Source organism: Venturia canescens, chromosome 6 (genome assembly GCF_019457755.1).
Source record: "Venturia canescens isolate UGA chromosome 6, ASM1945775v1, whole genome shotgun sequence".
Classification (NCBI taxonomy): Eukaryota; Metazoa; Arthropoda; class Insecta; order Hymenoptera; family Ichneumonidae; genus Venturia; species Venturia canescens.
In genome coordinates this window covers 7320930-7347771 of record NC_057426.1, presented here as the reverse complement: position 1 = coordinate 7347771, position 26842 = coordinate 7320930, and the positions used below count along the sequence as shown (strand labels likewise).

General features: G+C 41.4%; 1 protein-coding gene across 1 annotated transcript in view; it reads left to right on the top strand.

Annotated features, from left to right (window-relative positions):
- The first annotated feature begins 4180 nt into the window (after nt 1-4180).
- LOC122412236 (uncharacterized) overlaps nt 4181-26842 on the top strand; it is a 53461-nt gene continuing 30799 nt past the window's right edge. Inside the window, exons 1-2 of the mRNA XM_043421657.1 lie at nt 4181-4562; nt 6311-6849. Coding sequence (XP_043277592.1) covers nt 6537-6849 — 313 coding nt within the window. The 5' untranslated portion in view covers nt 4181-4562; nt 6311-6536. The remainder of the gene's footprint in view (nt 4563-6310; nt 6850-26842) is intronic.

Genomic DNA, 26842 nt, shown 5'->3' with positions numbered 1-26842 from the left:
AATATTCACAAAAGCGTTTTCTCATTTTCCGTATAATAAGCAACTATTCCCAACGAAAAGTTGATCCAAAGATCGACCGCAGGCGATACAATTTCAAAAGATTGTACGAAACTGCCCCATGACGTTCTCAGGATCTATAAAATACACATTCTTTAATTACACGCTATAGCTCAATACAGAGCCTCTGTACGAGTGAATACAGTGATACTCGAATCCTTTGGCTATTCGACCTGCATGCGACTCCGCGATACAAACACGAATCCAGTTTTTTAGTATCTCCCGCAAACACGCGGATGGCTACGAGTGCTTTCCGGGAAACTAGTATAGGCAGAGAATCCTATGCCGATCATGAGAGGGACAGAAAAAAGAGAAATAAAGAGAGAGGCTCGTTAATTCTTGGCGAACTCACGTGGACGATGAGGAGATACTTCGTCGATGTGTGTACGCTTCTTTCCCCATAGAGATTCATTGCCACTAACTGGAATTATTACTGACGGCGAAATTAACCGCGCAGTGATGATATTTTAGATTAGGCAAATTTTATTCAGAGATGCAGATTAAAATATCACGTCGATATACCAGGAAAGAATGTCTTTCCGCGGGCATATTTTACTCATCGATTTGTAATTAATAATCGCACCAACAATTATTGAATACGTTATTCATTGCACACACGTGATACGAAATTATGTGACGAAAGTATAGTTACATCTTCCTCGTTATTAATTGGGATGTAACCAAAAGTTTTTGATGATGAAACCTAGGAAAATGTGTCTATTTACACGAAAAAAAAAAAAAACCTTATTGACGTGCCTTTCGTCGAGTGTCTTTTAATTGATGGTCGCAGTAGATTTTTCAAGACGTATCTCTCGATACTAATCGATGACATAAAACCATTTGAATAATTCTGCAATAATGGAGGATAATGAAAAAAAAAAATCGAAAGCAAGCATCACGAGAAATTTAGTTTTCGTGTGTCGTCAGTTATGCAAGCTCTCGTAAAGATGAGAGTTCTGCGTTATCGAATATCACGGTAATTTCGAATCCGTTGATGGGAAAAATCTCTCAGTAGCCATTTCCATGTAGTCGTTTATTAGGAATACGATTTAATAAGAGGAAACAAATTAAACGGGAAGCTTTGAGCAGAAATAAATACGTAAATAAAATCGATGATATAAATAGTATTAAAAGTGTTGTAAATGGTAAGAAAATGAAACTGGAGAGAGAGACTTGCTCTGACCTATCCCACACTCTTCCGTTGAGAAATCGAAGAGACCCTACCCAACGTACTGCTGTGTTGCGTTGATTCTCGGACGTTTTATTGGCACGGCGACGATGACGACGAACAGTCCCGCAGGCGTTGCAGGAACAATTACCCATGCGATCTTCTCGTCGTCTTCGTATTTTTTCGTCGTCGTAATAATCGTCTCAGAGGTCGATAATCCGCTCGGCTGTACCGCAATCACGCGGGACAATGACACGAACACGCGCTCTCTCTCTGCTCGTATCCCCCTCTCGCTAAACACTGACATTAATATTCTCTACGTTCCAGCCTAATTATTGGATATATCCCGTGAGTCTGCAGCCTGCACGGCGCGATCGTCGAGAACCCGACTCGGAATGTGAAAGTATCTAACGACGTTACCGACCGTAAGAAATCGTTGCGCTCGCGGTTCCGAGCGGCTCGATCCTTTGCGCTATCGCGAGCACGGGTGTGTCGCCCACACAAAGCACTGGACACATTGTGCGCCCGTACATTCATGCTAAATTTCTTACCCTTTTTTTTGCTTTACTATCATATTTGTCTCGTCGTGGAGAAAGTGCTTTCCGTAAGGGAGACGACAATTGAAAATAAACTGCGTAAGAAATTCGATACAAATTTATGCTTGCTCGATCAAACTTTAATTGTACTTTCTTGTTTGAGGGACTCCAAGGCGATTGATCTGGGTCGTTGGCGGCGTTTGCAGGGCCGAGAATGAGAACGATGCTTCGACACTTCTCCATTTTTTCGATCTCAATCGTCTGATTTTGCATTTTTTAACTTCATTTGTTCAGCCTCGTACAAGATTGCCGAGCCCTGAATTAAATTACAGCAGATAAAAACAATTACCGGTTCCTTACCCTTAAAAAAAAACTCTTCGCTCAGGAATCACTTTTTTTTTTGGTCGATGGATAAATAAATTGGAGCAGATATTGACATTTGGAGAAACTCATCAATCACAAATGGGAGTTGCTCTGCCCAGACTGATGAATTCCATTTCTGGTCGATAAATTCTACACGATACCATAACTGTGTCTTTGATGTATTATAGCGGAGATCCCGAGAGGACTTCTTCTTGCAGAAGTGGTACATGCCATATGCTCACTGCGTAAGCATATGGTTGACATGATCTATGCAAGTATTTATACACACCGTACTCAGATACGTGCAAGGAGGAGAAGCAAACTTTGTTTAACTGTTTAATACTGAAATCCGCTACGAGGTACAAATGTGTACTTTTCAAATGACGAAACTGTCAAGGAGTTGCTAAATATTATGACAATCCACGTATATCAAGTCGACTGTTTATTTTGAAAGGGGACATGAGTGTGACGGGACAGAAAACCGCGTCACTTCTCTGCATTTTCTTAACGTTAACGTGTTCAAGAATGTGTGCAAAAATCTTCGAGGCTGAGATTTCATGAAGTTATGGAGAATTTGATGAAAGCGAGTGATACAACCGGACCTGACGTTTCCGTGCTACTCGTTTTTGTATAAACGACTTTTCTCCGTCTGGCTCCTCGGATCAACTTAACAGCTATCGTTGTCCGATTTTCGTTCCGGAAAAATGAAATTCCCGTAGGCGCAGCAGCGATCGCTGCTTCGCAGCTGTTGGAGTAAAAGTTTCACTGGAATCGAAAAAAAATTTGCGTCAAATATTCTCAAAGTATGATTTACAGCATACTTTTTTGGAGTTCGATGTAAATAATTTCGTACACAACCAAAATTCCAAAGGCACGTTGCGCGTTTTCGCAACGTTTCAGCATCTTTAAAAAATCGTTTTTAGATAAAAACTCCAAAAAAGCTTCAGCCACGATTTCGGTAACCACTTAAATTAATGTCCCCATAAATCGCTGCGGTAAATTATAGCTTAAAAAAAGCCACAGGTATTCTTCACGTGCGAATCGACGGGACGTGTAAATTTCAATACCGTTGCCCGTTAGTCTCTAATAAAAATGAACGGAAAAACGTCCAGGTCCCCATGAGGTTTGAGGCTTGTATTGCACACGAGACTTGCAAGGTTAAACCCAGTTATATTATCCAATAACGTGACGATTTTTTAACACTTTTATTGCAGTTTGTAAAAATACCCAGAAACTAAAATGAAATTCCTTGGCCTCTGAATTCCTTCAGCTCCGTCCAGAAATGATTTTCCTCAATAAAACTTATTTTCATAAAGAATTAATATTCTTACGAGTTATTTAATTTTGCGTTCTGACTTCAACATCTAAGAATATAATATTTGTGAAAAAAGTCTTGACGCAAACAAAACAAAAAGCGGATTCACGCAGTCCCCGTATTTACGTTTTCGAATAAATGTTCCATAGAAAACGCCACATTTTCACGTACACCTCGGCTTCAACGCCAATAAGAATTTTTATACTATATAAACCATAAAATTACAAATTGAAATAATTTCTTGTAATATAATCAAACTGAATCATAGCTGCGTAAAATCCATTAATGGAATACTCACGGTCGTTTGTGCATGAAAATTGATGGGATGAGGATCTACAAGTTGATTTCCGGGTGAGAAAAATGAGAGCGAAACAATGAGATATTTTAATGTTCGTTAAGGCCATTACGAAGGAAATTCTCCGGAAGTGGAAGTTGCCTTTGGAAAACAATGTACGAAACGACTGCGCATACAGACCTGTTCAAAACACTGTGACAACGGAGCTCAATGAACTTCCATTTGTGGACACTTGGTCCACTGTGATTGCGATGAAAAGGGGGAAAGAAAAACGTCCCAATGAAGGCACATGTACATACGAATTAAATCCGCCAGCAGTTCACAGTACGACGGCGCACCGCGGCAAAGCAAAGAGACGGTGAGAGCGTGATGTAGTTTATTCGGTGATGTCGGGTGGGGAGTAGCTCTTGGATTGTCGGAAAGGTAAGTTCGACGTTCCAGCAAGCGGTTTGCGGGAGTTAGTCGCACGATCTCATTCGGAGCGTCCTGACGTCCGGGACGTCGCGCGATTGACAGCACGCAGCTTGTCTTCGCCTACGCTCGTGTTTCCCTATCACGTACCGATCAAGCGTATTCCAATCGTGACTATTTCCGGTTCGCGTAAACATCGTTTCTTCTCGAACGAAAACACGATTATATCCGGTTATTTTTAACGACCGACGAGACACGAAATTCCATCGGTGCCTGAATCGCGATCGACGTTTAGCAAGTAACTCGGATTACTGGTTGTGCTTTCTTTTTTTTCTTCCAAAATTCGTGGTTTTTATTGATTTGTATCTTCGCTATTTACGAGGATTAAGCAACTCCGCAGCCCGATCCTGTCAGTTGGTACGTGCCTGAAACTTTGAGCAATTTTTTTTCGAATTCTTTCCATGAGTGATTCACTTCTCGGAAAATTGTCGCGACTTTTGTCACAGTGAGAGTTGTAATCAAAAGATACATTTTCAAAGAACCGATCGAAAACTCAATTCCGCGGGTTTGAATGAGCCATTCGCCATTTTTTCACCGAAATATTCGCTCGTGAACGTAAATTCTTTTTCTCTCTAAGCACGTTGTTTCCTACAGGAGTTTTCGCTCGCAACTTTCGAGTATTCCAAATGTACGTTTCGCCATGCAAATGTTCCATGAACTCACCGTTTCTCCGTACACGTATTCGCGAGTGTATTTGCACGAGTGCGACTAAAAAGTGTGCGAGCCCGCCGCTGCTCTCCCTTCTCTCGTCACGCATCATATTTCACGACTGTCGAATATTAATTCCCTTCATTGGTATGCGTCGTTTGTATGATAGACACGCTATGCCAGTATAGGAAACACGTGACTCCACATTTGAAGCTTCTCACAAAGTTTCTTCCTCGCACGGTGCTCACGCAGGGGCTTCTTTGAGGTTGAGATTAATGATGATCCGAGTGGTCAGTAGAATGCACTGATGAGCTTGAACTTGGACCTTCGATCATTCGAGCCATAACCTGAGAATTTTAAAAAGCCGTTGCCGCCTCTGGACCACCGCATTCTCGATACAAAAATTCCGAAAAAAGTTGCTCAATTTCCAGAATTTTTCACGTCCATCAGTAAAACGCAATAATAATTCCCGATCAAAAGAAGTTTCTAATCCTCCACGAAAACTTTGTTACTCCATAGTCAATCCACTCTAAAAAACGAATGGCATTCCAACAAATTACTACCAACCGAGAGTTTATACCTTTCCCAATTAAGGATGCAGAATATATCTCGAGCAATATCTTCAATCACAGTGAAGTCATTGAGTCCGAGAAAATCATAGATAACTGTATAATTTGTACGGATGTACATGAATAATACGACATGCCACGACTGTATATACGCCCACGTATCTTCGGATACTACGCATCACGAAACGACGTGTATTATGTGCATAAAATGAAACGGATTAAGTAGATTTTATCCCTTCGGGTGAGTTTTGTACGAAGACCGGTGGCGACATTGCGGTACGCCACGCGCTAATCGTCGTCATAAATTCATCATCATGATCACCAACGTCAAAAGCCTCGAGGATAATCGCTGTTAACTAAGGCACATTCTCTTGCGCGCACGTGTACAAGCACCGCACGCGGATTTAACACCTATCATCGGTCTTGCCTCATCTTTCTCTGATATTATATTTGACAAGTATTTTTCCATCTGCCTTTAAAACTTAGGCGGACTCGTCCAATTTTATTTGAAGCTATTCAGCCTCATTTTACCTTGTTTTTTTTTCTCTCATTTCTGTCCTATTGACGACGTTCAATGAATGCTTCGACGGAAGAATGAACCGCTTCTATTCCAATCTTTATACACCGCTACGCGAGATTCGTATAAGCGTGTAAGCGTGACGAAGAACACTCGAGAACACTTTCTATGAAAGCTTTCGTGAAAAGAATTTATTCTGAATAAATAATAATGTTCGTTTTACGAGATTGATGCTCGACGAAAAAAGCCTTCTTCATGTAACTTCACTAATCTCGATAAGAGAATCCAACAATAACTTTCATGAATATGATTCCATTTGCAAGGCTTTTTTTCGTACGAAACGATTATGTACTTACGTGTTTTTTTTTCAGGATTCTCGAAAGCCGAATACAGATCGAATCGTTTGTGTTCTCCTGGCGAAGGAAACCGAAGGATCTTTACACGATCGGGGTACAAAGTAGAAGAGGAAAAATCGGCAACAATGAGTTTCATAGTGCAAATGAGTGTAAATAAATGTTGAACATTGCAGAGAATTTTAATTAATGAAAGTGTCGGGTTTTGAGATACGGGTATCGGTGAAAACGGAGAAAAATCGTGATGTCCTCGAGTGGTGAATTCTCGACATTGTCGAGCGGTGAAGCGACCGGTACGGGCGACGATTCTCTACCGAGTTCGCGAGAAGCCACAGCTGAGGCTGCCGGCTCCGGTGGTTCGTTCGTACCACTTCGCGAGTTCTTGGACAGATTTTCCTTACCCCGAGTCGTTCGGGTCGAAGGAGGCGGCGGGAGACCCATTTTACTGTACAAACAACAGCAGAAATCTTTAAGGGTTACGGCAACGTTGCTCATGCACCGTTATCGACACGACGTCAAAGTCGGACCGGAAATAGTCATCCCCGAAGGATATCCTGGTGAGTTTCTTATCGATGAATATCAAATTTTAGCAAATTTCCAATAAACATGAGTGTTTGCACTTCGAAGATTGGAAAAATGCGTTTTTACTGTTTTTTTAACAGGGGAAAGGGTTGGGATGGCAGAGCATTGGTTTTATTAATAAACGCAGTTGTAAAACGCTCCCTGTGAAAAGAATTTTGTAAAACAAACAAAATTTATTTAGTTGCACGAACATGTACCAAATTTCACTTTTTATTTTTTAATATCCAATGTTCATTTAAATATGAAAACAGCCGAATCCACTACTATATTTTCGTCCAACTCAATGGATTTTATCCGGTGAACAAAATTTCTTTTCACTGTAAAATCGTCTATTTCGGACAGAGTCCTTATATAACTGAAAAAAAACGTTGATGCGCGTGAGCCTCAGACCAAGATTTCGTGGTGAGCAAAAAAGTGTCGAATCCCGGTTAGGAAAACACCGATTCTGCGATAGTTGAGCTTGTTTACTTCAATCGTTACGGCAGTAATAAAAATCGATCTCCCAAAGCTCGATCTGTTTACGGATTATTATTTAAGGAAGTGAATTTATCAGCTCAACTCCACTGCCTCCTCTACAAAACGATTTCCAATTCCGAATTACGTAAATAACACTATATAAAGTAAAATTTTAATCGAAGCAACAGAAACTGTTTAATAAAACCATCCAATGGAAACGAAGACCAGCAAAAAAGCTAAATTTTAAGTAAACACGAATCTATGCGTACAACAGATAAACCTGGCAAATTGGTTATATGAAAGTTTATAAAAGTTCATCAACGGCGTTACGTCTACGTAATAACCGATTGACGATATGATTCGTAGGAATAAAAATTCCTCGTGGCAAGTGCGTAGAAAAAGGAGCTACTAAATTTTCGTAGACTTTGGCCTGTGCGCGTGTGCGTGTGCGTTGCGTTCATTCGTGGTGCAATTTATCCTGCGGTTCGATGATATGTCCGACTTTCTCCCAATCGCAATTACGACTTGCATCGTCAAGTCGCGATTTTTATCAGCTGTTACGCGTGTATATCACACATTCTATATTTTCATGCGGGGATTAATACGAATGTGTGTTGGTGAATGTGTACGTCTGCGTTCCACTTCGCCGCGCTGTATTATACGCCTGCGTTTCCAGCCGCGGTCCGAGCTTCGGTCTAGCGGGTGATTTTCACACGGGTGGATGCATCGGTAGCCCGAGCGTGTTTCAGTGTACCGCAAAGTGCACACAAACCATGTGCAATCTGAAAAAAACTTGAGATTATACATGATCGCCGGTGCGGGTACTTATGCCCGGTAGTTATATTGAGACCGTTTCAAATTGCCGTTTTACTCATTTTCTTCTAGTTCTGTTCTAGTCTGACTGCTCAATGTATACTTGAAAAATGAGAATGATCGTTCCGAATTGCCGACATACGCGGTCTGTCTCTGTGCTGGACTCATTGAGGATCATTTAACGCATTTCTAAGTTTCGAAATTCTCAATACCCTGGTCCTCGGTGCACGGAATCTGACATCGGTTTCACTGTAATTTTAACGTCGATTAGTTTGGGTTTGGTGAGGAAAACTAGAATTTGCGTCAATGTTTTTTCACGCAATCAGAAGAATGTCCGACTAGCTTGAAATCATGATTTTTTTGGACTCTCTCGTTCAACTCTGTGTACAGTAATAAATTGGAAACTCCGCGTGCACGATTTCTTTGAGTCCACAAATAGAAGAGAATATAACGACCCTTCAGTTCATGGCCCATCTCAGGGATGCTGTCCATTGTTCCTGCTGGAATATGAGCACGGGGTCGCAAGTCGAGTTCTCGGTACTTCAACCCCGTGATGAAAAAAGCTCATAAATGGAAAATATTGGCGTGTTTCGTATAATACAGCATGGAAGAGGTTACGAAAGTGCAACTATGTGCATTTATATGAAGGAACTTGTAGGCGCTGGGCGGGGGGTTATAACAAGAGATCGAACAAGCAGGCGGGTGCAAACGGGGGAGAGAACACATTCCCCTGATCATCGCGTAGCTCTCGCGCTATGTGGCTCTCTACGTACGCACATCGATCACGTCCAGGCACGATGATCGATTGCACTCTTGCGAATCTTATCGGAAATTCGATCTCGAGGTACTATATTTAGTACATAAATGTGCATACAGACACATACGTACGCACGTCTATGAAGAATTTCACATCGCGTTGCACACGACTCAACGAGGTGACGTGCTCAACGTACGTATGCACTCGATCTCACGAGAGAATATAACAGCTCCGTAAATAAATTCTTTATTCATCCGAACTCGATATAACTCACATATTTTTCTCTATTTTCTCACATATGAGCTACTTCACTTATATATCAGTAGAGGAGGATAGGGCAGGCAAGGGATCTCTGACTTTTCTCTTTGCTTTCTGCCTATTCATTGGTCCGCGTTGATTGGCATCGGACTCTCTCAATGCAATGCGCTCAGACTGCATCTTAATTCAAAAATGTCTTCAACAAGCTTCTTTCATCGTCACGTACCACTTCATAATCTTTGACGTGTCTCCGACGATGTGAAACGTTGACAAAGCCATTTGAGTTCAATGAGATTTCAATGGTAGAAAAAGTTGCTGTTTCTTTCGATCTTTTTAAATACTTTTTTCTAATAAAAGATGAAGATGAACGTTACGCAGCAAGGAAGTTGAATGTTAAAAATCAACAGAAGAAATCGCGTGGATATTTTCATGAAAATTCACATCGACGCTTGACAAATTTCCAAACATTCGAGCGCCGAGCCCCGGTTTCTTCTGCTGGAACGTGGACTTTTACTTTCGATTATTTCCGACCGGACTGAAGTGTTAAAAAACAAGCGAGTTTGGGCAACAATAAGCAATACCGCAAATACAAAAATGATATTTACTTAACGAAATGATTTAGGAAAAGCCGAGAGCATTAGACTCACGAACTTTTACCAACTCCCACGCACCTCTGGTACACGAACGTTATGACATCGGAGAAATCTCTCCATCTTTTTGCCCCTGTTTTTACATATAAATTTAATAACCACGTAACAGCAGCTTGTTCCGGCGCGCATGTGGAAAAAAAATAATGCGACACAAAGAACTGGCTGCTTGTATTTCTCCTCCTTCCACACATCTCGATGAGAATACTGCCTTATTTATTTAAGCGTACAGCGCGCGTCGCACTCGATTCTTCGCAGCGAGAGAGTTTCTCGCCCATGAGATAGGGCTCTGCTCGAAGTTTCTTCGCTGAGAGCGAGCGTACAAGCCTCGTGTACGATTGTCTACGCTGACGGAAAATGGAAGGGGATTAACATGTGTTAAAGTATTCTAGCACGCACAACTTGCACCTTGCATCACCGTACAGTGCGCCTCCACCGCGCGCGCCTCCATGTTACATTTTCCCTTTTCAGACTCGTCTCCTGCTTCGCTGCTTCTCGAAATGTACAGGCTAATCCGTTAATGAAACTGTTGCGTCGAAAGTATTGAGTTACTTTGGTGAGAAAAGTTGAGAAAAATCGTTAAAGTAACGCCAAAAAATTGGAATTCATCGACTTTGATTTTTTCCCGACATTTTTATCAGTCCAAAAAGCGTTTCCGGTTTCTTTTTATTCTTGCTGAATGCTTTGGTTTGAAGTGACAACGGACTAGAACACTCCGGCTCTCTTATCGCGACCATAAAATTATGAAAATACAGCATAGGCAGACACTCGCTCGTCGAAATTGGTGGGATGTTTAACCGCCGTGGGAGTTTCTGTATTTCGACCCTCGTAAAATTCGACACCAGAAAAGTAATGAAAAATTTTTGTCTCTAAATGTCTTCAAACTTGAAAAACATTCTTGGGAATGTCATCGCCCTCTTGGCAGCAGTCAGTCAATTCTGAGAGTCAAAGCATCAATCGACTGTATAAATCGTTGATTAAAAAACTGCTCGTTTGGTCTGACAGAGACTTTCTTTATTTTCCCAGGCTCTCGGACAATTCTTCATTGTCGTAGACTCCTTTTTTCAAGAAATCTCATTCACGACAAAAGGGGACCCTTGCAATTTTTATCCATCATCATCGTCCGTCTAGACAAAAAAAATACAAGTTTCCATCAATTTCTTGATCCCATGAGTCATCAAAATCGAGCTCTCGATCGAGCTTATTTATGTATTCTAATTACACACCTCGCGATCAAAATTCGGTCTGAGGTTTAAGGATTCGAAACACGATTTGGGATGGCCTCATGTGTGCTTAACATTTGCGAATGAAAAGGAAAAAATGATGAATAGTACGCGATCTACTCAAAAGACTTGTGCGTGGGACGGAGTTACGTTCCCTCGTGTACATGCCACAAGAGTGAAGTATATTGCCCTAGCAAGTTCGATATGAAACTGCCTCCTTGCTCTTTACACTAATCATTTACTTTACACGGTTTGTCGTGAGAGCAGTTTTTTGTATCGCCTCTTTCATCTTTTCTATCCATCTCGCTCTCTCAGCATCTTTATTTCTCGTCGTTTTGCAGCACACCGCGTCGTCTCGTCTTTGGATCCATTCGTACAATGGATCCTTAACGAGACCGCGCAATGAGTTTCTCACCTGCGTCAGCAGTCCTGACGTATTTAGCAGAATAGATTGAGCACCGTGCTGGTCCTTGAGCCTTTTTTTCGCGCCGCATAACCGCTTATTAATAATTTCTTCCGTGTTGATCGATCTCACGGGGGTGTCTGGAGTCGATCGAGCAAAGTTTTCATGCGTTCAAAGTCATCGTTAGTATTTGTAAACGAAAAAAAAACGTTAGGTTCAATTTTACGTATTTTTTGTCGAGGTATTCATGAACGGTTGATCAAAACTTGGAGTTTCTCGCGACGAGACTATGAACTATCAGAAACATCGATAGATTTTCCAAATATTGAAAACCCTTCGAGATCTTGGCCAGTTATGCTTCTCGCCTTGATCGCCGTAGATATGAGAAGAAAAAACGAGGGGATAAAGAGTGTACGGAAAGATACTTGTGCCTCGGCACATTTCAACGTAGCTCGTCCCAAGGCGAGAAGAGAGAAAAGAGACCACGTAGAAAGATACGGAGAGAGAGAGAGAGAGAGAGAGAGGCGACGGCAAACGTTCGCGATTGCAAGACGGCGGGAATTTCGGAAAAAATCTGGTTAATTGCTCCGATCGCGAACTCCTCCAGTTCTCCTTTATTCTCACCAGCTTTACCTCGTCGCTCAGAACAAAAATCCCCACGTTCGCCGTTCGGCCTCTTCGTTTTTTCGAGCACTATTTTTTCAAAACTTTTTTTCCCACTCTCTTTTGCCTTTCTTCCCTCCCGATCTCGTGAGTTCTCCTCACCTTCTACACTGAAACTGAGCACATGATCCGATCTCGTACACCCGTACACGTATCCATACAAAAACATACGCACACGAACGTGTCTGTGCATTCGCTAGTGCGAGAGCAGCGTAGTAGACGATAAATTCCGCAAGCGAATTCTCCGCGGGGTACGTCGCGCTGGCTCTCACTGAAGAGAGGCAAAAGACGGAGGAAAAATATGGGCCGGCAGACCCGCGCGCTATGCACCCCGCCACAATAATATAACACACCGAGACCCCCACATCCACAGGCATTATTTATCGTACATATTCATATGCCTTCATACATGTGTACGTGCACAGTCTCGATTTCCAGTTCGTTGACTCCTCTTAATGGAGGACCTTGCCAGGCTTTTTCTTCCTTTTTTCGTTAATTACCTCGCTTGTATCTATACCTCGGTAGCGTCCTTTATAGACACTTTAACCTTCTTGCTAATATGTAAGTCAATTCACGAGACATTGACCATTCGACTTGAGCCTTGTTGCGGAGAGTGAAACTAAGTCGTTCTCGCGAGCAGCTCCCATCCGAATGTAAATGATGCGGGATGCTTTCATAGATCAGAAATCGGTCGTAAAGAAAGATGCCTCTGGAAAATTTATCCAGAGGCTTTTAATTCTTAACTTTTTTTTCTACCGAAGACTGAGAGTCGTCGTGGTCGAGTGTACAAGATTCCTTTGCATATGTCTCAATTTTTCTTCCTTCCAAAGTAAAATAAAACAATTGGCTTAGTCTTTGTAGAATTTCGTTGGTCGAAGGAACTTTGTATTTCGACATTTTCAGCTATGTCTGACCCAACGATAATTTTAAAAATGGCAAAATTACTTTGGTGAGGTTTCATCCCACGATTTATCGCAGACTAATTTATGAATTTGAGAAATTCAAGAATATTCAATAGCCCTTAATCTTTTGGAAGCCCCAACTCATTCAAGTTAATCCATACACGTTCGTTTCCCTCAAACAGATAAATTAAAATTATCATAAATTCATTATCGTTGCTGAAGGTAGTAAGGGGACTCGACACGAATATATATGGGGCATAGGTGCACTTAGCCTCAGTATTTTTATGCGTCAAGAATAAGCCGAAAGAGTTGGGTGCAGTAGCGCAGGCAAAACTAAATGAAAAAATAAATAAAATGGGGAAAAAAATACTTGCATGACGCTGTTATCTTCATAGCTGCGGGAACGAGATACGCTGTGAATGCGCACTCGTTCCCGACCTTCATCCTTGTTTATCGCACTCTTTCACGTTTGTTCGTTGCCTGCTGCAGGGTTGCGCCGAGAATCCTGCCCCTTTACCTTGCAGAACATGAATTGATATATGCACGAGAATGCCTGCTCCAATATAAATTTTTCCATTAATATCTATACACTCGCACGTATATTAATAAATTCTTTTAAAATATATATACGCCCTTAACAGTGTCTGAACATATTATAGATGAATAATGGTACCGTATACTCGGAAGAGCTTCCATCTTGAATTATCTCCACTTATCGCGTGACCCGCAACGCTATCCGATATACACTGTCAATTAGGGAATCGTATATTTAATCGATAATTAATTGATGGACAGCCTCATATACATCCCCGAGCCAGGCGAATGATCTACGTTAGATGTGAGCACGGTTAATAGCTTTATATGAAGCGTAGCGTATAGCATGCACGTTGTATATGGAGCATTCCGCGCTCGTTCGATCTGGGTTTGACCCTTTAGCTGTTCGATTTTGCCCGCATTTTTGGACCCTCGTCGCACCTCTTGAAAGTACAAGATTTCGAGGAGCTCGAAGTTTTCATGTGAAAAATGTGCTTTCTGTGAATATTTTCAGATTTTTTAATTTGGAGCAAAAAAATCGTTCGAAAAAATCGGATGGGATTTTCAGAGTACAAAAAATTATGAAGAAAATGAAAGAGGTGGAGAGTTTGACGAAGGTCGAGTCGGCAGGGAATGCCACACAGTTTTATGATGGCATGGTCACTTTATAGGCTTTGTTTACAGTGAAATCGAAGGGGAGTGGGAAAACTTGGGCAGCAAATATCTCGGGATTTTGACAAATATTCACAAATTTAAATTATTTCGAGGAACTGAGTTCTGAGATTTTGGAGGTAGTCAAAAAAATCTTTGCGTTTCGTTTGCTTTAAACTTCGCTGTGTACATGTGCGTACTCAAATATCGGGTTTAACCAAACGTAACGAGAACTCGAGCGCGTGAGACAGATCGAATCGAGGCTGAGATGAGGTCAGATATATTTTCACGGTATCGAGAACAGCAGCATTGACATATTTGGGATCAAAGAGTTTTTTTCAGGGCCAAGAGTGCGGTACAAATAAAACATGAACAAACTTAATTTTCTCATAACACTGTATACAAACGTAAATATAATCCACTTTCGTTGATCGAAGTCGACTACATTTTCAAAGCCCGATGTTAATCGACCTCACAATTTTTAGTGAAACCTTTTTCTCCCTCGAACGTAAATGGGTAAGTCAACGAATATTTTTTACACAAAAACTCTTAAATGCCACTAAAAATCGCTTCAACGTTCTTCACTAATTTAAAAAAAGTCGTTTAGCTCGCCTCCCTCGAAATAGTCACAAATTTACTGGCTGGCCGTGTCCTCATTATTGCAACACACGAATATTCCGAGTGCAAGTGCCTTAAAATGCTCCGAGGACATTAAAATGTATACGCTCACAGATGTAATAGGAGCTTGAGGTGAAAAATTGGTAGCTATATTGCGTGAATCGTTGCGAGTCAAATCGTGGGTGGAATGGAGTACAAAGGTTGGAATCTTGTACAAGGAAGGTGCTTTCTCACAGGAGGTTGAGGGGGGGGGGGGGGGGGCGGCGGCGGCGGAAGTAGATTCTCCGCAACTTCGCTGAGAGTGATGTGTTCCCTTCGGTGCCTAGTACGTTGATTTACAGCCAAAAAAAGGCAGTTCTCGTACTTGCCTATTTCCGTACGACTGGACCATCAAACTAGAGATACAAATATATGTATTCAAATGAATAAATATTCACGTAAAACCGACTCAAGCGATCGCTGTGCGCAGGGCTTATATATTTCACAGTGATGTTTTGCCTCCAAAGACATAACATCTGAGATCGTATAGCTCAGGGAAAAGCCCCGAGGGCGAAAAACTTGAAAAAAAGAAAATAACATAAAAAACAAAAAGAAAAAAAGAGAGAGAGAGAGAGAGAGAGAGAAAGTCTTTCGAAGCTCCCCGACAAAGGTGCGTACTCTCGCTCTCTTATACTCGAAAGATGATACTCGAGGCTGTGTTTCTCGTTATTCTTAAGAGATTTGCATAAATCTTGGGGGAAAGATGCGGGAGGTGCGAAATCGAAAGTCCAACTTAACTCGCGCTCGACAATGCACGAATACGCACCAGCTGAGCGCGAAATAGCAAGATGCTGGCTATCGTAAGGGCGTTAAAAAACTTGGTTATCCCCGCTCAACAGTGAATCTTAACGTCTTTTGTTCCCAGGCTATCGATGAATATATATGCCTATTTAAAGTACTTTCGCAGCTTTAGTAGCTTCGTATATATTTATATATATTTATACGCATAGACGCTTTCTTTCACGCGTATTTATATACGCGAGTCCAATGGAATAGGGAACATACAAAAGTTTTGCAACAGAGCCTTACACACATACAGATACGCGTTACATGCTGCAACGCCCGTTTTACGATCGCCATGGGGATTTGTTCGTAAAGTGCTATCGGGGCCCTTTACTCCGCTCACATGTACGCTGCGTGAATGCTGGTCAATGGCCCGACGCATATCCGCACAATCCCATTTGTACAATTCCCTCCGTACTATTTTTACTTTTTTTTTCTTTCCTCTTCTTATTATTCTTCCCCCGAGTCAGGTTTCTTGCTCTCTCATTGTCCGTGTCTGGAGGATATAATATTCTTAACGAACGTCTCTTTCGTAGGTCCGGAGTACTTTTCAATAATGGCCTGATTATACGCGTATCCGTGATCGTCCCTATTTTCCCTCGACTTCTATAACCAAATCTTTAGTCCCATAAAAAAACAATTCGTATCTGAAGAACCTGATTCTTGGCAAGAAACTCTATTTTCGGATAGATTTTTTCTCCATATCCGACTCCGAGGTTGCTCAGAAAGAAGAAAATTGCTGAGAAATTGCTCAGTTGTAAACACCTCATACAACTTTATTTCCTTGTAATACGATTTTTACACTGACAAACTTGACTCGTGCTACGATACGACAGTCCGCGCACAGGTAATATTCTGTGATAATTAATAAAATAAAATAATGAATACACAATATTTTAAAAAATCATAAATAAATATATAAATTAATGAATGGAGCATTAAATAAAAAAGTATAAATAAATTAATAAATAAGTTACCTGACGCAGTAATTCGATTCTTCACCTCTTGACTTTCAAAACTATTTCATAATTTTTTAAATTTTATTTTAAGATGCAATTAATGCTCCGACATGCAAAATTTTATCGCGATTCATAGTCTCAACAAATAAGCTAGAAAAATTGTATGGGAGTGCACCTGCAAACTGAGTTTACGAGGGCATCGACCAATATTCCGCTTTGTCAGTATTCCTCGGAAATTTAAGTCTCTGGAATAAACGCCTTATCATTTTTTCCCGGCACGTAAACTTAGCAGCTCATATCGTGTTCTTTCTGTGTGTAAAAGCAAGAGTAACCACAAAAGACGTGATACCAGGACGTTAAACTATTCTCGGCATCCAGCAGAAGAGCATCAGCGCCGTAATGGCGGTGGAGCACGTATTGATCTATCGAAGGTCGCGTGTATAGACGCACCATCAGAAAGAAGAGAAAAAACCAAGCGATAAGAACACGGCAGAGATCGGCTCCATGAGAAAGAAACCTCGAGTTTTTTGTCGCCATCCTGCTTCGCTTCACTCCTCGAAGGCTATACCCCCGACTCGCCGTTCCGATTCTTCTCCTTCTTCCTTTTTTCCCTCATTTTTTTCCTCTACTTCGACTCCCGATCTATTCCACCTGCGAGACACGATGCTGGTGAATTAAAACGTGGCTGTCAACTGGACCCTCTCGTCTGCAGTCGCACTTCGTACAAAACTTTTTTCTTCACGCCCAAAAATAAAAAATCTCTTACTTTGTACTAACGATCAAATAATCGGACTTCTGTAACCTTCGCAGGGATTCGCGCTACCTGCCAAATCATTACGGTCACGCATCGAAGTGTTTGGCAAAAAAATCATTCGGTACAAAAGACAAGGAGCAAAGACTATAATCGAAATGAAAGAAAAAGGATTCATCCCATTTATGAATCCAAGTCTAAATTTATTTTCTGCAAACGCATCCAACTTCGTTTCTTCAAAGACGGTATAATTTAGTTAAAAGAACTTTGTTCCCGTAGCATCAACTTCCCTCTCACTCGTCGCTGGCCTTGCGCGAACGTCCATCACGATCCGCAGTTTTTTTTGCACTTCACACGTGATCGACTGCGCAGCTCTGTGCCCGTGTCTGAGTTTCCTGAGTGCGCGTGCACGAGAAGCGCACGCTGGTCAAATCGTCAATAGCACAGATGACAGCGAGTTAGAATGTGCGACAAGAGATTTGAGAGCCATAAAAAAAAAGGTGCGGCGAAAACGATTTAATTTATGGATGAGGCAACGCTTCGGTTGGTGCTTATGCTTCTTGGATGTTCTCGCACTCAACCGCCTATGCTGATCGGAATATTGAGAGGTACGCATCGCAGCCGCGCGATCTTGATCCGCAAACGTGTTTAAGCGCACGCACTCACATTCGGAGAGTAATAAAAACCAAGTAAATCTCGATGTCTTGGTTAAAAAGTCGTATCGATTGACGCCAAAATAGAATTTTACCGGCATAACAAAGTCGTATTCTGAGACGAATTCAGTCTATGCTCGTACGTAATGTAGCCTGTTTATAGCTGCGAAACGGCGATTCCCCTTTTTCCGAAGAAGAACGCATATACTAGCCAATCCAAGTGTAGGTATCAATCGGCAGATTTCTCGCTTGTGGATCCCAGCCATCGTCAACGCTCGGATGCCATCACGTGAACGATACGTGCTTGTATGCTCTTTCTTTGAGCTGTTCGTACCTTTTTTACTCCTTCCTTCTCGTCGCATCCTCTTCTCATTCTGTTTCGAACGATTATTTTCACTCCTCGGTTAAATAATAGCAGCAACAACGGAGTTTTAAGGTTGGCCGTGAAAATTGATTGTTTTTTAAATTTGAATTTGAACTAATTTCATTTTCTCACGAAAGAATCGATGGTGAGGGAAACAAATGTTTTTTGTTCGCTATTCATAATCAGACGGAGAAATGAACGGAGGTTGGAAAAATTCAACAAATTTTTTGTGCGACGAGACCGGTGACGGGAGAAAACTTCGCCTCGTCGTCGAGCGTTGGTATTTGCTTCGGTTTTTCAGTCTTCTAATATGGAAACTCCATCGTCCAATTCAGTTTGTGTTCGGTTCTTCGATAAGCCAAATTTATTCTGAATAAATTTGTCCACAAAGCTGTCTATTGAAATTTAGTTGATCTCGACGATTTAATCTCGACGTCTGTTCAATTAAGCACTCCGATGTCGACGAGATCGTAGAGCTCGTGGTTGAATTATTCACCATTTGTGTCGATAAATTTAACGTGACATTTGAAAATCTATTTATGGAGCGACAGAAAAAAAGCTATGTGACTTGCAAGTTGCACGAACTGTTTGTTGAAGAAGGGGAAAAAAGTGTAGTCAGGATAAGAGAGCTTATCGAAGAGTTCCCACATACCAAAGTTCGATAAAACGCATCGAGCAGACCCCGCGGTGTCAGATCTTTCGAAAATAAACATACATTGAAGCAGACACTATGCAACCACAAGCCCTAGTGATTTGCGGAGGTTCGTTAAATGAATTATTATGTTGAACGATCGCGTCAGGGTGCGCCGGGCGATATCTCTCTAAAAGTCACACGGAACTTCTTTCCCCGATCCTTTACTTTCGTGGGACCGTTGCCATAACGTGAAAAAAAAAAAAATATCAATTTAATATGAGTCTAAAGATTTTACAAGAATGGGAAGGGAGCCAAAGTCCAAGAAGAGAGATTAAAGCATTCCAGGAACTGATGAAAAAAATCGCTCCAAGAAATGTACGTGTTACCTGTTCACATTTATTGGTAGATGAAAACAGACCCGAGCATCTTTTTTTACATTTTTTATAATATTTAATTTCAGACGATGAAAAAATTTGGATCGTTTTTCCTCGGTATTTAAAAAAAAATCGTTTACTCGATCATTTCAAAACTGCAATCCAGCAATCGTGGGCTGTTATTTCAACATTTTTTATCATAAATACTGTTGGGAAAAAATGATTTTTTAAAATAGTGCAGTAAATTTTGCCAATAAAAAATAAGTTCTCAACGCGAGGCATCAATCAACATCTGTCATAAGCTATTCGGATCTCTCGATATTCGCTTCGGCGAAAATGCCCACGTCTCCCGTTTCTCTTACGCCTTTAGCTCGAAGATAAAAAATATGTATAAATACTCCAGACGTACATAAGTGCTCTAGAGATGCTTGAGGGCTTCGTGAAATTGAATGTAGCATAACGCGAGAGTACACCTGAGTACACCCTTATGCGATAGTCATATACGCATCGCGACGCCCACCACCATACTTTATTCTTTTTTATCCGTTTGCTCTCTCTCTCTCTCTCTCTCTCTCTCTCTCTCTCTCTCTCTTTTCCTCTCTCGGGCAGTCACAGTTCTTCTGTAACCCTCTCGCATCTTCGAGATGTATCTCTTCTCGCATCGAGTCTTTTACCTAGCCAGGTGAAAAAGGAATAAATCAAGAGACGGGCGGGGGATAAGAAGAGATAGAGAAAGAGAGAAAAGGAGGATCATAACACGAGGAAAACCGAGAAGATATCCAAGACGAGAGGAACGTATATGCAAGATTGCTTCGAGCGCTAGAATCGTTAAACCGTGGAGAGAGCGAACGAACGAGCGGGGTCCTTGATATTCCTGACTTAATATCAAGCTCCGATTGATGATACACCTGCACATCAGACCTGTACATCTTTCTGTCTCACTCCCAAACTCGTACACAAACTCGAGTTTTACTAAAGTTGTACTTTTGCTTTTGCAGCCCCTGGAGCCCGGATTCAACACATCGTACCTTTGTAGCTGGACATTCAACTGTTTTTTTTTCTTCCAATAAAATGTTGAAAGTACCCAAAAAATGGAGTTCCAATATTATTTAATGATTTGAAGGGAAACAACAATTGAAATATCGTATAGCATTAATCTGGAATTCTATCCCTGGGGACACGGAATCAATCGATTTATCTTTCGTATGTTCACGCGAACGACGAGATACAAATAATGTAAGAAAAAAGAGGGGTATGCGCAGAGAGATTGAGAATAGAGGCAGGGAAAAGAGTTTTCCATATTCGCGCTTGTGCACGTAGTTTTGCAGACTTTTTGTGTTAATCCTTTTCTCATAAGCCCCTGCTACAGCGAGGCAAACCCGGCAGCAACTACACACCGCAGACATCTTTTCCTCCCTTCTCTTATAAATCTTATACGTATATACATCTCTGCCACATATTCCGTAAGATCCAGATACTCGCAATGAATTCTTGAACGAATAATCGTTGCGAATCATCGCCGGGCTCTCGGTTACTCTGTAATTTCAGAATTATTCTTCATGAGATATCTCATCTACGCTTGAGAATTCCCTGCGTAAATTTTTCTTTTACTTTCGTTTTTCATGTTTGTTGTTACTGTTACTGTCGTTAATTCTGGTTGATTAAAGAATCTAAAAACGCTCATCGGCTCAAGGATCCTCGGATTTTTATGTCCAGCATCGATGGGTTGGACAAGCCTCGAATTACCCTGAGTGTACAGAAATGAATTTTTTACAAATTAAAAAAAAATTCTTCAGCTGTTGGGATTAATTTCGAAGTTTCCAGTATACACTGAGAAAAAAATATTCCTCGCATTCAATAACAATTGAAGTTATCCGAAGAGTTTTCTTCATTTAACTGCAATGCTTTCGGAGCGAGAATGAATCTGCAGTTTGATCTAAAACTCTTTTGTTCGTTTAGTCATATCCAACCTTGCGATGATCAAATATATTTCATTGGCACCCCGTAATTCCTCATTTCGTTGTTCCAATGCCTTTTTTTCTAAGCGCAGGGAATATTTCGGGGCTGTTGAAAAGCTATTTTTTGATGCTTTGTATCTCGCGTTTAGCCTGTTCTTCGCCAGCCAGATGGGTTCGCGCTCGAAACAGATGGTTGATAAAATTGAAAATTTTTATTAAAATTGTGCAATGTTGAAGCGACCCTGATCTCCTTGCAGGAGCCGCAGGAGGATAAAGTGCTTTACTATGTTTACTGTACGTACACGCACATAAGTCTGCGTTTGTTTATTTATACACATATTATGTGAATTTTTTATTCACCTTACGTATTTTTGTGAGTATGCTACCTGTCGTTGCAGTACATTCCGTAAATCGCACCGGTGAATATATTCGCCAACAGATGCAAATGGCCGGGAAGGTTTTGCCTTATTGGAGCTCGCGCTGCGGTGTTCGCGAGGGTATTCTTCCCTCCCTCTCCCCTCTCTCTCTCTCTCTTCATGTCCCTGAGCGCATTAAATGCTGCCCGTGCGCTGAGCGCGATTCTGCGTGGCCGACAAATTGCTCCCATGAACTAGAATAATTAGCATCGTGAGCTCGCGGAACTTCTCAACGGCCTTCCTCCGCTCCGTTTCATCGCTACGCACGTTATGTACCAAATGTATATTCAGAGTGTACGTGTCTGTTCCTAGCACCGAACTGAGCTTATGTAAATGACGAAGGTGGAGCTCCCTTCGTCTGAGATGATTTTTTTCAAATCCTCGAATCAAGGTTACCTTTTTGTTATTCCGAATTGACTCGACATCGCAGCATCGAATCAGGATCCAAGCGACATGGGAACTTGATGGAAAAAAGGGGAGGAAACGAGAGCAGGCTTTCCGGGTTTCTTTTGTTCAATGGCACATTGTACAAGTTTTTATCGACTCGATGCTATAATGAACGCAGTGAATAATTCAGGTCAGTTCGATTTATTGTTGGTATCTAGTCTTAGTAAAAGAGTGTGTCGATAAGGATATTCTATGAGCTTGTAAATATACGCATATCTGGCCAACTATTAAACGATTAATCTTGCTATTTTTTCTCTTTCTTCCTCATTCGCATTCCCAGGCTTGCGAACTATGAATATATATATTGAGATAGAATACTTCTCGTGATGTATCCGATCGTAAGTCTCTTGTCAAGTGTTTCCCTTTCACTCTTAACTCCTCTTTTCCTTCCCTCGCAAATGCTCCTTTTTCATATGGGATTTTTCGTCCCCTCATCTCCTTCGTATTTCTATGCGTTTCTATTCGTTTTATTAAACTATGCGCCACGTTACATCGAACTGGTGGAAAAAGCTCACATTGTACGCCACATTATACGATAGAGAATTCCTCGTTGGGCTCTCGGACATGCGTTTAATCAACGCTCGCTTCACGTACGCGCGAGTCTCGCTGCGGCTTGCTAAGCCGAACATTGGCTGCTTAAGAATGTAATTTAATATGCAACCTTGCGCCTTGTCGCACCACCGGAGACTCATATTTATAGATATTTATGCACGATCTCCTCGCGAACGCGCGTTTCTAAAGAGTGAGAGAAAGAAAGAGCTGAAGAAGCCTTCTTACGTGCATAACGCGGACACGCTTACGCTCGAGTGATCTCTGGCACACTCGGAATATCCCGAAAATTCGGTCCCATTTCTTAGAAATATTAAATTGCTAAATTCCCAACGACTATAAAAAGCTGAAGTATTTTTTCTCGCTCAATTGCGTCCAGGTATTAGTACGTGAATAATAAATGAAGCTATTTTAAATTCTCGGCATAATATTAAATGAATATTCAATGAGAAATAATCTGGTCTATAGAGATAATATATTCTTGCTAAAGCATTTTTCATCTCCCGAGACAAAAGCCTATAAAACGTTAAGGACTCTCGTATCATAATGGCCGATAATTTCAATCCAAGAGCATGCAGCGTTTCGACGTCACGAACGATCGTGTGAGAACTAGCCATAATCAATGTGTCGTGAAATTTTATTGGAAAATCATGAGCTTTGTCTGATGTCAGACATTTTCTCGTTTTACGCCGCACGCGCGCGCGCGCGCGCGCGCCTCGTATTAACAACCTGTACGTGTATATCGTTGGATAAATATAATGGCAACCTGATCCACTTGGAGATGTGGAGAGTGTGATATCATGGGACGATTGTGACATGCGAGAAGATCGGCTCCTCCCATCGATCTTCCAGAATCTTTCCAAGTCTATGGAAATTCTATCGTGAACGATGCTCGAATATCCTTCCCATCCACGTACACCGTGAACGATCGGAAGGTGTGTACTTTGATACAAATGTGTAGAAGACCTCCCACCTTAAAACCTGCTAACACGTGCGTACCTTCATAGCTTACGTCGAAGACAAAAATGGGAGGGAAAAATCGACGATTCTACACGTTTGGGATGTTATGACACGAGTCATACATTTCAATGCGAGTACGTATAGGTGCTCGTGTATGGGGAGGTTTATACGTATGTTAATGTGTATATGGACCTCCTGGACGGATATGAACGTCCAGTTAATGCGCATAAAACACACGAGCTTTAACAGCGTCTCAGCATTGCGATAATGCCCCGTGTTTATGTTAATATTTCTCTCCACCCAGCGTGCTCATTGGTCAACGAATGTAGAAATCTTTCATCCCAGCTTGCGTCTCTTCGGTATTCAGCTTCGAGCCAAACGCCTTAATTTTCTATTGTGCTCAGGAAAATAAATTGTTTTTTTTCCTCTACGAAGCTTTTCTTTATTTTACTTTCGTTGTTCCTTGAGATGCGCTGACAGCTTCGAGTACTCCGAGCAAATTAATGTTGTGACGACTCTCAACAATCCCAAATGTTCCTCCTGCCGACGCTGGAGTCGAGACCGGGGTCATTGGGATTCATCGAGGCACGTCGCTTAATTTTTATGTTGAGAATTTGTGGCGTGGACCACTTGTCATCCATAGTGCATCTGTAACTGGAGCATCGCTGAGATTTCCCGAAAAATGTGCCAAAAAATGGAGTTTTTCTGCAGAAGTTTTATTGGGTTTTATACAAAGTTTGTCGGTGAAGTAAAAACATTATGTCGCATACTTCTTCAGCATTGCTAATAAACCTCATCAATTTTAAGATCCTCGAGCAGTGGATAAAGGGAAAGAGAGCTGCTTTACAACGTTGTTGTTGTACTTACTTATTTTATTTCTTTTGTTTTCCTGTCATTCCATTTTTTGGACCACTCCGCACTCGATGAAGCCGCAACGTAGAATAAAAAGGCGACGGACCGTTACAGAAATGATTTCCGGGCAAAAGGGAAGAACGCATCTTACATTATACGGGGCTACAAGAGCGCGCGCGCACACACACACACACACATAATACGCACATTAACGAAAGAATCTCTTGTGGCTAAACGTTTTACGGTAGATCGAGGGGAAAAACTGTAAGTTATTGCCACGGTCTTTTGCCCCGTGAGTGCATACGCCACTTCTCGCTCTTCGGGAGGCTTCTGCGCCTTTTCTCTCGGCTGCCCGATCTCTCGGGCTCTCTCTTTCTTCCGTGGATCTCTGTAGCGCTGGAAGAGACTTGATCTTACACGATTCTCCATGTAATTCTTAAGTTAGCGTTCTATCAGCTCTCATGAGCGCCCATACATACGGCAGATCAGGAAAACAGCACCGCGCCTTTAGCCCCGAGGTGAAATCGAGCTCGCAAGGCACTCGTCGTCGTATAACAGAAAAGCTGGATGGCATCTGCAAAGACTTCTTACGTACGTGGGCTGCTCGCTATGAAAAGTAAGAAACCGAATGGGAAACGGTGATGGAAACATTAAATGGAGCAAATTGTTTCCTCATTTGAAACAAATTGGAAAAAAAAAAAAAAAAAAACAATAAAATAACAGCAGTCAAAATCATATCAAGGAACGAGGATTGAGTTAAACCAAAATTTCGAATATTATTGTACACTGAGAAAAAAAATATTGATTCAATAGAAACAGATGTTATTTGAAATTCTCTTCATTGAGTGCCACTGAATGCCACATTTCCTTGTTCCAATGACTTTTTTCTCTCAGTGCAACTCTTGGACTATCCCGAAGCCACATTTTGAAAAGAAAGTTGGAACAATTGTGTCGTTTGTCCAGTGAAAGAAGAGAGAAAATAAAACGTCATTAGAAACAGCAAAAAATCGGTATAAACCCAAAGATGACGAGGAATAAAGGAACGAAGAAGCATGAGGAATGGCGATTCAGAGAAAAGTTTGGGACCCAAAGAAAAAAAGGGGGAGAAAGAGATAGAAGAGATTTGAGAAAAGGAGAATTTTGCACACTCGAAGGCAACGGTGTTCTCGCACGGTGCTTTTCTCGATCGCGTAATCTCTCTAATCGTTTCCGGTATCGATCGCGGCTGCTTTAAACGTTTCCAATATAACAGGGAAGGGTAAAGCCGCGAGGAAAACCGGTGCGTTTCAGAAGATTCACATAACTATATTTCGTGGAGAGCTAGCAAGCAACGCAGCAACGAATATACTCCCGAATAAAATCGCCTCGGGATCGTCGTAAGTTGTGCGCGGGAGCAAAACCTTTTACCGCCTTTCCTAAGCTCCACTTTCACACATGCGCATAAACAATTTCTACGTTACACATATACAAAAGATTACAAGAAGCTCCCAACCTAAGTGGCTACTTATTGAAATTCACTATTGATAGGGACTTCCTGCTTCTTCAATAAAGTTCGTACATAGCAAGCAAAGTGAACGTCGTCGTGCGCCTAGAGAAATTACAAGGCGAGAGATAGTGAGAGCTTTGAATAATCGCGGATTAAAATCTTAACGCGAATGACTTATCGTGAACGCATGATTTAATTGGGAAATAGAATGAGTTACGATCACTGATACGTATCATCGTCTTTTTTATAGTCCGACACGATTTTTACGTCCGTCATTAATAATCTGGAACGACTGATGAAACATCGTAGATTCGGATATGTGCAAGGCGAATGTGGGACTTTAGTGTTCGATTTTTCACGCGGATAACAACCGTCGGTCTCCATACGTACGTCAATTACGATTCCTATCGGTTGACAAAAAACACAATTAAGGGCATTCAATTATCTGTGACAACTGATATTCCTACGCCTGAGTGCGGAGAGTGCTCAAGATTTCCAAGTCCAAGTTGTGAGCAGATGAAAAATCATCCTTCCTCTGACTATTTTTCATTCGATCATTGAAGTACGAACGCGACAAAATATCTCCATCGACGATTAGAAACCACGAAGAATCCAAGTGAATACTCACGAAGATATTGATTCACCGATCGCACTAATCCTCCTGCCTCGAGGTATCTCTATCCGAGTCCGAGCCGCAGCTTTCAGCAAGTCGTTAGTAAGAGGTAATCGATATCTTTTTAACCGCCTCTGGAGAGCTGCGGAGGAAGAACTACACGAATAAAAAGAGTCGTGAAAAAAAAATTGAAAAATTTAAAAAA